Genomic DNA, 14,106 nt, shown 5'->3' with positions numbered 1-14,106 from the left:
ATAAAAACTTAATATTTTGTAGCAAAATTACACTTTTACACTCACCCCACGCCAACTAAACTTGAATAAAGTTTTCGCAGGGTGCACACGCATTTTTTTTTTCAAATTTATTTCAGTTAGCATCAACTTCACTCCGTACACCTAGCGGATGTTTTTGTAACTACACTAATATATTTTGGCGTTTGACAGTCATTGTACAAGGCTTGCGCAGAAAATTATAGACATGTGTGTTTTTAGGTTAGTGATTAATTAAAAGATATTATTAATGTTTTTAATTAAAGCTAATTAAGACTAGTCATTGTAATAATATTTGTTTATTCGCGAAAATTGTATAAATAAAGATGGATAGGACGCCTGTTAAATCACCGAAAAAAGATGGCGTTTTAAGTAAGTGCATTTACATGAATTTGTTAAGTTTTGTATATATATATATATATATATATATATATATAATTATTTATTTTCTAAATATTCAAAACAACGCAATTATTTCTTTGAAAACAACCATTCTATCATTCATTGTTGTCTCATTTTTCCATAGTGAGAACATAACATTAGTAACAAAAACTCTTCGACAAATCAAATCAAATCAAAGCACCTAGACAATATAATAATAATGATCAAAGCATTTCATAATATGACAGGGTAAACAATTATATCTACTACAATGAAAATACACATTGCAAATAAAATTTGTAATTATAATAAAAATTAATCTTAATTAATCTTCAATTTGAAGTGTTTTATAACAGACATAACGGTCCTTCAAAAAATCAAACAAGCATTGGTCCTTCAAAAAAATCTGAATAAACAAACAATCTTCTTTAAATCTGTTGATTCCATTATCAAACAAAGATGTTCTTTTCTATAATCAACTAATTACCAGTTTACTATATCATCGACTTCTAATTACAACAACATTAAACCAGTTTTTTACAGTATGCCATACATTTATTATTTTTCTGAATTATTAAGGCAAAAAATATATTTTTATCGGACACATCTTCACATGTCTTAAATGAAACTCTTCCCAAAGCAGCATTTACTGCCTCTCCTAAGCTTAACATTAGCATTGCATATTCTATTAGAAAACAAATTATGATTATCAATATATCGGTGAAATTATGTAATACATACACAAGAAAATAAGACAACATGAATTGAGTAACCATTTTATCAAATAAACACTCACATTTCATTGAAATTAAACTTGAGATATTGAGAGTCTTATACCCCTAAGCTTCTATACTTTTCCCGAAGATTGTATCATCTTTTTCAATGCGTTTAAGAGTATCAATGGAAGATCAAATCACATTATTCTCCATGACTTTATTAAATTTATTAAATTTAAGTGTTTAACTGTTGTATAAGTATAAAATTGTATATATGAATACTTATTTCAGTATAACTTTGTGATTTCTTAAATGTTCAGTTGTGTATAAGTATATAAATGTATATGGTTGTGTATGAGTATATAATTGTATATGAGTATTAATTAAAACCACTTTGATTCAAAGATATTTACGAATATATAAATCTATATGTTGAAATTATTCAACTCATTTATTGAATTAATTAAATTAATAAATAGTAACTGTAATAATTTTCTTTTTACTTTTATGGTTTGTTTCTAATTCAACTAGCTAATTGAAATGAATCTTTAGATTTTCTAAATATGAATCAACAAAAAGATCAAAATTCATCAATTAAATATATATGCTTATATATATATTTTTTGATCTGATTTTAGGTCCAGTGTCAGTTGTACAAAAACTAGATATTAAATCACCATCGAGTCCTATTTCATCCTGCCATTTAAGAACAGCCAAGGATAATGTTGTGCAGTTAAATAAATTGTTCCACGATTGGAAGCAATTGAATACCAAATCCCTGGTATTGATAAAATCAATTTTTCAAATCAAATCAAAAAGTTTAGACACTGAAACTAGTTGCGTTGATGAACTAGAATCAATATTTTTGAATGGCGAGGAAGTAATAGCTGGCTATGAAAATATTGTTTGTTCAATGAATATGATAAATAAAAAGTTTGAAGCACTAACTAAATTATGTGATCCGCAAGAATTGTTATTTGTTACTAGTACAGCTTTGCAAGTGGAAAACTTAGTGTCGAAAATTGTGCAAGGATATGAGAAGGAATTAGCAACAAAAAAATTAGTTTATGGTAAGATGATGCATTCTTAATAATTATAAACTGGTTTATACAGATTATAAATTACAATATGTGACACAAAAGAATGATTCTTGTCTTATGTATGTATGTACATGTTTCTATGATTTTTTTTTTAGAAAATATAGCACATGCAAAAAGTTTGAGTAAGTTAACAATGTATGCTGCAGCATGGGAGTATGAAGTATATTTAGAAAGTGTTTCTGTAGATGTTTTAAGGTTAAATATGGAAACAAACTTGCCTGTAAATACTTAATTTTTATTTATAAGGTAAGACCTATTTTTTATTTTATTACACTATATTATAATATAATTATTTTGTACGATATCACATTGTATAACAAGTTGCCTAATAAATGCTGTGTCAGTATACAGATTATAATACTTTTGAGGCAGTTAATTACTAAAGTAGCTATTGGGTTTCTGCCTTCTTCTTAAATTTTTCCTTTTCAGTTTCTTCAAAATTTGGCCAACTTTTTATTTCTTCATATAATCTTTGCCCTGGGCATTCGGTTTTTCTTACCTGACAGAAATAAATCATTGTTTAACTAATTATGTAGACAGGTTGTATTCATAAGTGATTCATAATAAACAAAACTTAATAATTGCGTTATTAGAATTGTAGTTCTAATACCTGTAAATGGCCTAGTAACGTGTAATTTTTTCTAAGATGTCCTTCTCTTACTCCACATTCTATTAGACTCTTAGTGGCTTTCAGCATTTTTTCAGGAGGCAGTTCAGCTAAAAAATAATATTATCACTAGACATATATTTTAAGTAATACATGTGTATAAAAATACATTTGATACGCACTTCGCCAATCACCAATTAAGCAAATTCCAACACTATTGAAATTGTATCCTGGAGCGTGAGCACCCACAACTTTCCATCCTCGGCCTTCATATATTTTTCCATCTCCACCAACAGCAAAACTAAATTTTAGTAGCTTTTTAATATATATCAATAAAAGTTACAGGGAGTAATGCATATTTATTTATTATATCATATTTATTTATTATGCTCCTAAATTTTATTTGTTTTTATATATTTGTATTTGAAAAGAAAAATTATTTTGAATTATTTGTTAACATTTCGATGTTCTATTGATATTTTATAACTTTTATATCAATAGTTGCTTTTATTGCTTTCACAAAAGTTGGAAATTACATTCCACACTCCAATCAATGAAAATCATTTATTCTTCAACATAGAATTGTTTATGCACATTTATCAAAGTAGCATTGGACTTCATCATAACAACTCTTCAATTTAATTTTACCTGTAACCAATATCATTCCACCCATGTTCCAATTGATGATAATCCTGCATTGCCCTCATAGCACCATCGCAGGCCGGTTGACCAGCCCCACCACATGCTCCAGGAATATATGAATGGTGAATTATAACATGAGAAAGTTGCTCCTTGATAGGTTCTACCTGAGTTGGTTCCCTGGCGCCCCATTCTTTTCTGGATACTATATCTAATTCACAAATATCTGCGGAAATGATAATTGATACCTAATTAGATAACAGATACAGGTTGTATAGTTATTGCAAAACGATCTGTTTGTCAAAGTGCACAGTTCGAGTAAATATTCGAATTGAATTATTTTTTCATTTGTACATAATATATATCATCAAATTACAAATAATGTATATATTTTTATAATCTATTCAACAGTTGTTATATATATGTGTATATATATATATATATATATATATATATATATATTATTAGATTATTAGATTTTTTTGTTCGATGCTGAGACATATATATATATATATATATATATATATATATATATTAGGGTGGTCCTTAAAAAGGTCATTTTCGAATTTCCTTGCTCCCAGGGGCTCAAATGGTTCCAAATAGATAAAAAACAATTCTCTGAAAGTTTTAGCTCCTAATATTAACGTTTAGATAGAGCGCAATTCAATCAAAGTTTTGTATGGAAATAGCATGAAAAATTTTTCAAAAATTTAAAAAATGATTTTTAGATGTAATTTACCGAACAAATGAATGAATAAAACTCATTCATTTGTCGCTAAGTTATACCTAAAACATTTTTTTAAATTTTAAAATTTTTTACTATGCTCTTTCCATACAAACTTTGATTGAATTGCGCTCTATCTAAACGTTAATATTAAGAGCTAAAACTTTCAGAGAATTGTTTTTTATCTATTTGGAACCATTTGAGCCCCTGGGAGCAAGGAAATTTGAAAATGACCTTTTTAAGGACCACCCTAATATATATATATATATATATATATATATATATATATTAAAATAAAAACCATAACAATAACAATATTTTTTGCCTATATAGATAGAAATTAGTTTGGGCTATTCTACAATATGATTTTTAATTTTATCTATAATTTTATTCAAATCTTTGATTGTTTTCATCTTATTTAACCTAATGTATTGAAAATAACGAGCAAATGTGATACTATTGAAATAATAGCTCATTAATATTTATATTTTTATTTATACATACTCATTTTTTTGTACTTTATTCATGCACTGTCTATGCTATGTTGCGTTTAGATGATTATTTCTTTAATAACTTTGATCTATAAAAAAAACATCAAAAATATTAACGAATTCTTGTGATACTAGTACATTAAAATATTTTGATACTTTGATAAATACGTAGTTAGGTGAACGTGTACGATGACTGAATAAATTCTTAAATTAATTTCTTGCATATCTTTAGAGTTTATAGTTTCGCTTTCATATCAGGCGTAAAATTCAAGTAAATTGGAGGCCAAAGAACTCTTATATGCACTTGAACTTGAATTATCCTTTCTGATCACTATTAATATTAGTCAAAATCCTAATTTCACTTCCTAGAGTAATAAAACTAGCTCATTAATAATAAAACAATCAAGGATTTAAGTCAATTCCAAAATAAAGTGAAAATTCATAGCAAGGTTGAACAAAACTAACATCTTCCTATACAGGCAAATATGATTGTTTTTGATATTCTTTTTCTCTTGAAAATATGTGTGTATAGCAAATATTCGGAATTATCTCTATAGAACTATAGTTAAACTATAGTTTCAACAATCAGATAATATAACATCATAATCTGTAAGTTGAAAGTGAGGGCATTGAAATCAAATTAAATTAAAATTAATAAATAAAAAAAAATTGAGTGTTGAAATTTTTCGTTGCGACTTGAATCATACTTTTTATGTGGAGTTCCTAAGTCTTCATGAACATACTAAAATATTAGAGGCCTAGGACAAATGGTTTAATTATTAGAATTAATTAAAATTTGGATTAATCGGTCACGTTTTTAGAAAATTGTCGGTGTATGTTTTAGACGCGTATTTATTTTTCAATAATGTTCAACATTCAAATCATTAATCGAAAATTACCACCATTTTTGGAAAAAAATTACAAATTGATTAAACTTCAATATAGTTTCTCACATTATTATGCTTGATGTACTTATAAATCACTTATAAATTAATGTGTTTATTTCTTTTTGATTAAGATAAATACATATCGGAAAGTTCATGCATTTTGTCACAAGGAAAATGCCACTTACACCTATTTCTTTTTTATTTCTGAATTATTTACTAAATATATATATTTTGCATGCAACTAAATATTTATTTTGTTTCTATTCGTTCATAAATACGTCACTGCCATAGAACACATAAATAAAGAACTATGGTAATTAATTATTTAATTATTAATAATTAATTCCATGATATGTATGTTTATTTACGTAAAATATTAATTACCTGATATTAGTGATACATTTAACTTTGTTAAAGTGTTATAATGAGTGTAATGGTTTTTATTACGGTGATTTCCCCATTGCAGCATTTTTTATGTAATGATAATTTATCGAAGGCATCACGATAATTATATATACATACACACATATATATATATATATATATATATATACTTATACACGGTACATAGTATTTTGTGAAAATATATAATTATACTTTTAATTCACGCAACCAAAAGTTGTTAAAAAGGAAAACTATTTGAAAAGTTCTTTTTTCAAATAAATTGAATATATCTTCCATACATTTCGGGTCTCAGTTTGATTGTTTTACTGATAAATACAAATTTTTGTAAATAAATATTCCATACGTTTCGTGTCCCAGTTTGACTCTTACTTTGGATAAAACAAACAAATTATTTAAAACTCTTGATATTCTTTTTCTATAATAATGTCAACAGAAATTAAAACAAGATTTTTGAATCGGACAATGCTGTTATTTTCACAGAGAACAAAAAATGATACAGTAATTTTCTTTATCTTTTTTCTTACCGGATTCTAGAGAAAATCGGTTACTCATATCAAAATTGTATAAGTCGTATATCTTGCACATCATTGTGACAAGCAAAATTTGATTTTTATCGAAAAATACCTGCATTATAATTAAAAGTGGTAATTACCCATTTAATTTTTTTAGCAATATTATTGGAACTTTGTACGTAATTAAGATATTCCTTAGGTAATTCTATCATATCTATTTTAGTAATGTGGAATCATCACGGAAAAGACTTTTGTAGAGAAACAAGTTTTGAATTTGCAGTTTTTATAGTAATAATTTTGCATAAATTACAAACAATTGATGTTAATAGTGTAAATATCATAAATGTTTAGTATTTCTTCTTGATTTGAATGTAGTAAATTCTTGGTGTGAATGAATGTCTAGGATATGAATCATTGGATAAGTAAGTAGAATTCAGTTTAATATGGACGAGATGGAACACTTTTAGGTCGAATAGTATTTTTATCAGGCAGATACCCCAATAGAAATAAATCGTTTGAAATTATTTTTTTTTGCATTCACGTTTCAGAGGTTTCTGAACATTTTGGCATACCTCAGAAAAATGCTTCGTGATTAATGGACGCCCCCTTGTTGATCATCGTCTGTCTTTTTTATATGTTGTTTAAGTATTCATATAAAAGGTAAATTCATTTTGGAAAATTTTGACTTCCATAACTAATGCATGATTCAATGCAAAATATATATTCTTTTACCACAGGTTAATTAACTTATTTATTCAATTATTCATAACAAAAGCATCAAGAAATGACTTCAAAAATTATACATTAAAGTTCTTAAAAGAAACTAATTCTTAAATGTATAAATGCATAAAATTTTCAAATTTTTCACATTTTTTATAAAATTTTAAAAATCAATATCTTAAAAATGAATTATTTATAATAATACATATGGAACATATTTAATATGTATCTCATCACAAAGAATCTTAAATACTCTAAGATAAATAGTATCAAAATATCGGGAGATTTTTCCTATTTTCGAGCAAAAGATGTACTTATCAGAATTTTAATGACACTTTAAATAACATGATACAATAGCAATTATTAGTCATTAAATATAATTACTCAATAAAATTAATCGTAAAATGTCTTTAAAACAAAGCAAACGCACTTCGACTAAATATTATCAAAATACTCATAAATCAATGTTTGGGGTTCCCAAAATCATACATACATACGTATGAAGCATGTTTTTTTTATTATTGTTATAAACAATTTTATTAATGCATTTAGAAAAACAGTAAAAAGCATTAGCATAAATAAGTTTTTTTTGTTTCCTGTTATTTTGTAACGCGTTTTGCTTGATCAAATTGCTCATAATTTGTTAATGACTACAATAATAAGTGTTTGTATGAAAATTTTGCACGTTTTTATATATGTGTACGTAGAAGTCAAATTAATTGTAATAGCTTTAAAAAATAATATAGGAACAATAATTCTTAGCTTCCAATGTGCAAATGTAAATTGTTTGTTTTAGTAACACTATGTTCTTTAATTTGGCAAAAAAATTTGAATCGTTAAAATTAATTGTATAGTAAATATTCTTTTCTCAAAAAATTACAAAAACCAAAGCAAAAATTAAGAACTTACAGATAAAAATAATATCAATAATAAATATGATTCATTTCCATTACTAATGAATATTTATAATTAAGCCGTTTGTCGTGTCGTAAGCTTATAATATTTTAGAATGTTCTTTAAAACCATGTACTGCATATAATTTTAACAATTACGAAGAAAAGGCTCTGCTGATTATTACCTAAAAGTGCTGATACTTTTTTCAATTGAAAATTTTCAAACAATATTCATATTAAATTAAACAGTAAAAAAAAATGGATCATCAAAATTGGTTTAGGATTTCTTGTGAAATCGTGGACGAAACTTTTTATAGTTTTGTGCTACTTTTAACTTATTTCACACAAACTTTTGCGAGTCTTGATCGATCTGCATCAAATGGCTTTTAAGTTTTTGAAATCGGTGCAATATTTCTGGAGAAAACGTTCACGCAAGGTCAAATTTCGGATCACATGCACTTACTTCTTCCAATTTTGGTTTCAAACAATTTAGAATGACTTGAAACGTCGAGAAAACATGAAATAATCATTATCAGGTACTTTGAAAGATTGACAGTGATAAAAACTAAAAAGAACACTTACTAAAAATTAAACTGCTAATACTTTAAGTTAAAGAGTAAGAGTATATATTAAAAACTTGAAGAAATAGATACTATTGTTTATTTAGTAAAATTTTAACTAAAACACACTATATTTTTGCACTAACTTACTTTGCACTTATTTTATAAAGACGTTTCGAAATCGCGGTTTGTTTAATTATCAATGTGAAATTAACAAAAAATATTGGTATGCCCCAAGGATCAATTTGGGCCACTCTTATTTCTCATCTATTATAAATATTAAAAGTTTTTGTGAATGAATGATTGGGAAAGGGTTCTTTTTTTGTAAACTGCATTGAAAAACGATTGATTCATTATTAGATCAAAAAAAATATCACTTTTTAATGCATTTTACAAAAAATATGGTCCAGACAAATTATTATTATTTTTTTTAATTTGAAACTGATGTTACTACGTCGAAACGTCTGTAAAACATATTTAGATATATCATAAAGTTAGTGCAAATAATATAGTTTAAAATATTTTGATAATTGTTATATATTTAGGGTGATCCTTAATATGGACATTTTTGAATTTCCTTGCTCCCAAGGGCTCAAATGGTTCCGAATTGATAAAAAACAATTCTCTGAAAGTTTTAGCTCTTAATATTGTCTTTTAGATAGAGCGCAATTCAATCAAAGTTTTGTATGGAAATAGCATTTTTCAAAAAAATTTCAAAAATTTTGCAGAGCGTCGAATTTTCAATAAAAAATGACACGAATTTTTACTTTTAATTCATTTGTCGCTAAGTTATACCTAAAATTTTTTTTTTTAATTTTCAAAATTTTTTCCATGCTATTTCCATACGAAGTTTGATTGAATTGCGCACTATCTAAAAGTTAATATTAAGAGCTAAAACTTTCAGAGAATTGTTTTTTATCAGTTTGGAACCATTTGAGCCCTTGGGAGCAAGGAAATACGATAATGTCCATATTAAGGACCACCCTAATAGTTGACTTTGACTATCATAGTTTTGAAGTACCTGTTTGTGAACATAATCAATTACTACTGACATCAAATCTACTCACTTGTTATTCCCACTATCGATGCCATTGACAAAAATGTCCTAATCGCAGCCATATTATCTTTAACAATTAATCAATTTTTACAATTAATTGATTTTGATTATTTTGTTTACGTTTAATTTAGTTTTAATTTTGATAAACAGATCGTTCGTCTTTTCTGCATGGCTACAGCCGTGTTACTGGTATTTTTCATTACCAAATGTGTTATATATGTATTATAATGGACGTGGAATTTGAATCATTGATTAAAATTGTTGTGTGCTTCAAAATTACTCTAACAGATAATAGATGAGGGGCTAAGGGACTTATTTTTTCAATTTTTGAACCATCTATCTATATTATAAAGGAAAGTCAAGAAAACTTTTTTTATTAACATTCCAAAGGAGACGTTTGTTTTTGCTAGAAAGACCAATTTGCTGATTTTATGTTTTTTCGATGTTTCAACTTAGCCTGAATCTTTTTTTAAAGATTGTTTATTTCTTTTCTTAATAACGATCAGAGTTATATTCTATGAGCTATTTGGTTGGCATTAATTGTTTAAATCTTCTAATACCAAAATTGGAAGAAGTATGTGTGTGTGGATGTGACCCAAAATTTAACCATCTGTCGACGTTTTTACAAAAACTTTTCAAGTTTGAAAATTTTTCAATACTTTTAGATTTTAGAATCATAGGCCTTCCACTTTCAAACTTATTAACAAGTCTTTTATCATTAAAATTACCTTAATATTTTCAAACTAAGAAAAATTAGTCGTGTAGTGCATTTTATAAACACAAATCGCGATTGAAGTAAAACTTCTTTGCTACTGTACAAGATGGCATTTAAGTAAAAATAAATACATCATATAACAATTTTGAATAATGTTTATTAGTTATATGGTAAGACTCGTGATGCACAAATTTATTAGTGTCAACCATTATACACATTTATATAATGTTAAATTATAAATTATATATTTATAATAGCATTAAATATATGTATAATATTTAAAATCAATAATATAATTAAAATTATACTTCAAATATGACATGATCGGTTTGTCATTGTAATTAGAATTTAGAAATAAATCTTAATTTTTTGGATTAATTTCTAAAGTAGGATTGCCATACACCGCTAGTTTTTTATGATTATCTAGGTGAAAACAAAACTCTACAAAAATTAAGGTAATTTTTTTGCTTACTCAAGTACATGGTCTCTCTATTTGAAATTATTGTCTGCACATTACGTCATAGCAATAATTACTCTGGATTATGAATTTACAGTTAGATTGACAAAAGAAAAGTTCCCGGTAAGTACACGTGCTTCCCAAAGAAACGATTATTGCCATTTATTTTAGAGAAAAAGCAAATATTTTAAATATGTGTTCGAATTGCAAAATTAAGTGATTTTAAGAACTAAAAAGAAATTTGTCAAGTCAAATCCACCGAACGATTCTAATGTAAATTCATCAAAACTTAATAACATATGTATGAGACCAAAGAAATTACTAACTAATATGATTCATGATTCACTTTTATATTTGAAGAAATTTTACTGAATATAAATATAATTATTTCAGAAGTAAAAATAAATTTCATTTTCCCACCAAATTCAATTAGTTTAATAAAAAGAAATACATTTGTTTTGTTTGGAGTTAACATATTCGAATTACAAACTTTTTAAGAAACATGATTAAAATATCATGTTGGAGAAAGCAGTGATCGTTTTTTATATTTGTATACAAATCAATTAAACTAAATTTTATAACTTTTCTTGTTTTTATTTTCCCAAATCTTTTTTAATTTAATTTTTATTGTCGACGTTTCAAAACATTATGAATCATTAGAGACCAAAGTTTGACCAAATTTATGGTCATCGTTGACTATTCGATGTCATTTTCTCAAGAACGGCTGCACCGATTGTAAAAATTTTAAAGCAATTTGATGAAACTGGATAAGGCCTACTCGATTCATTTTGTGTAACGATACGCCGAACCGTTTTTTTATAATAAGCAGACAATTACAAAATCTTTTGTCAACGTTTCTGCCAAAAATCTTGAACCAACCGATTTGAATTTTCAAAAATTGGTTGAAAAATGTTAGTAAGGAATTGTGCTGATTAGGTTTTGGTTAAAGATTGGCTTGGTCTATTTGTCGTAATCAATTGTGAAATTTTCGTTTTTGACATGATAGTCAAGTTTTACATGAAAAGTTTGAAATAGTAAACCTTATTTTCGAATTTTATTTTAGATTATGTATATTATCTAAAAAGTCCATGCAACTTTCCAAAGCAGAATATCACTTAGGACTAGTTTTTTATTAGTCCTCTATTTGATTTGTTAATTTGCTTACTAATGCATTATTTTATTTTTAGATGTTGAATGTAATCTAGATGATAACTGGGAAGAACCTAACATGCAATGAACTATTGACATTTTTATTAGATTTTATCTGAAATTGCATAGTTTTTGCGATAAATATTACCTTTCAAAAATGAAGAAACAAACACTAGGTAGTTAACGTGGAATGTGTAATCCATTAGGTAAAATTTTTAGAATTGTGGAATTTATTGATTGAGCATTATTATTTACATGTAATTGCTTGTCAAGCACTTAATTACGCGTCGCGAAGTATTTTGTTATCAGTTCATAAAATAATTTTGAAACAATTTTATTTTACTAGTAACATGTGTTTGTATATTTTATGGATGATGAAGTAATGGAAAGCTGTTTGCTATAGTATATGTCGAACTATAACTTTTGTCGTAAAAAGTGTATCCAACTGATGAATAATTAAAACTAGGTGTAAGTGGTATTTTTCCTTAAGGCGAATTTCATGAACTTCCCATAGTGCGTAATAAATGTCTAATATAAGGTTGTCAAATATCTCCCTTCCGCCTTTTTGTATTATAAACAAGAGCAAAAAAGCGGAAGGGAGATATTTGACAACCTAATATAATATTTTTTTATAATTGAATCAGTTCATTGACCTGTAATATTCTATGATGTTAATGATCTTCAAGACCATGATCTTTATCACTGTGCAAAGTTTCATAAAATCATCAAAAAATTTTTTTTCAACAACTAATTTTGAAGAAGGGTTCATCCCATCTTTATTTACATTTCATCATTGAATTACATTAGCAGATAGTAAAGGAAAGGCAAGGCAACTTTTTTCATTAACATTCCCAAGAAGTTTATTTTTGCTAGAAAATCCAATTTGCTCATTTTATGTTTTCTCGATGTTTCAACTTAGTCCGAATCTTTTGAGATCAAAATTCGGGGTAATATGTGTGTTTGCAGATGTGACCTAAAATTTAACATTTCGTACAAGTTTTCTCAAAAACTTTTCAAGTTTGAAATCTTTTCAATACTTTTAGATTTTAAAATCTTAGTCCTTCCATTTTCAAACTTATTAACAAGTCTTTTATCATTAAAATTACCTTAATAGTTTCAACTAAGAAAAATTAGTTGTATAGTGCATTTTATAAACATCATTCCAAACTTTGATATTTTTTGTAATTCAATCATTGGCCTTTAATATTCTATGATGTTCTTGATCTTTTGAAGAATGGTTCAGCCCATCTTTAATAAAAGCTAATCATTCCTCTGATTATTCTCCCTTATCCAGTTTTATCAAATGATTTTTAAATTTTGAAATCGGTGCAGCTGTTTTTGAAAAACTTGACCAAGAAAAGGTGAAAGTGCGAGTCACATTAACGCACACATATAGTTTTTTAATTTTGGTGTCAAACGGTTCAGAATGACTTGAAACATTGAGAAAATATTAATTTACCAAATCTGATTTATTATTTAAAGGCATAAACTTCACATTCGGGTTAATAATCCATATAATGGAGAATTCTTTTATGTACTTTGCTCATATAATTAATGAGTTTCAAAATGATCTTATTCAACAAAATGTACCATATCTTATGGACAATTAATATTTTTAACTAATTTTCATTTATAATTCTCACTTGTAATTAAGATATCATAGGCAATGTTTTAAATGGTGTTTTGATATTTAGGTCGACTTTTTACTAAAACTCGTTGTTGATTTAGTTGATGATTGATAAATTGATCTCGAATTTTATATGAAAAAATATACAACAATTTTCCAATAGAATGCATTTAGAGAAAACTGCGTTTGCCAAAATGCAAAATTGATAACTGAGAAATGTTAGAAAAAACGTGCTTTTAGTATTTAATAAGTGCAAGAAAATTTGACCTTTTCTTTAGTTATTGCACTTGTTCTTCACAAGTTTTTAACGTGGTAATGATTGACAAATAATTTTTATAGATTGATACATAATTTATTTTTATTTATTGTCGATACACAAAGCGTAATGATTTACTTTTAAAACAGATATTTATGATGATTTCCAAAAATATGTTGTGAATTGATGTATGTA

The 14,106-nt window shown here is 26.3% G+C and overlaps 2 protein-coding genes across 2 annotated transcripts; one reads left to right on the top strand and one right to left on the bottom strand.

Moving 5' to 3' along the window:
* The first annotated feature begins 213 nt into the window (after nucleotides 1–213).
* On the top strand, nucleotides 214–2,452 carry LOC113382817. The gene is made up of 3 exons (XM_026621057.1): nucleotides 214–387; nucleotides 1,751–2,182; nucleotides 2,308–2,452. Exons 1-3 carry the CDS (start codon nucleotides 342–344, stop codon nucleotides 2,442–2,444), a joined length of 615 nt encoding a protein of 204 aa, XP_026476842.1. The 5' UTR covers nucleotides 214–341; the 3' UTR covers nucleotides 2,445–2,452.
* Nucleotides 2,430–9,898, bottom strand: LOC113382818 (peptidoglycan-recognition protein LB-like). The gene is made up of 5 exons (XM_026621058.1): nucleotides 9,718–9,898; nucleotides 3,468–3,684; nucleotides 3,002–3,120; nucleotides 2,823–2,929; nucleotides 2,430–2,711 (listed from the first exon to the last, which is right to left on the bottom strand). Exons 1-5 carry the CDS (start codon nucleotides 9,767–9,769, stop codon nucleotides 2,601–2,603), a joined length of 606 nt encoding a protein of 201 aa, XP_026476843.1. The 5' UTR covers nucleotides 9,770–9,898; the 3' UTR covers nucleotides 2,430–2,600.
* Nucleotides 9,899–14,106: the final 4,208 nt, after the last annotated feature.

The sequence above is a fragment of the Ctenocephalides felis genome, unplaced genomic scaffold (genome assembly GCF_003426905.1).
Source record: "Ctenocephalides felis isolate EL2017-DRISC unplaced genomic scaffold, ASM342690v1 CF-g0.4_SCAFFOLD_03570, whole genome shotgun sequence".
Classification (NCBI taxonomy): domain Eukaryota; kingdom Metazoa; phylum Arthropoda; class Insecta; order Siphonaptera; family Pulicidae; genus Ctenocephalides; species Ctenocephalides felis.
This window is presented reverse-complemented; position numbering and strand designations above follow the sequence as displayed.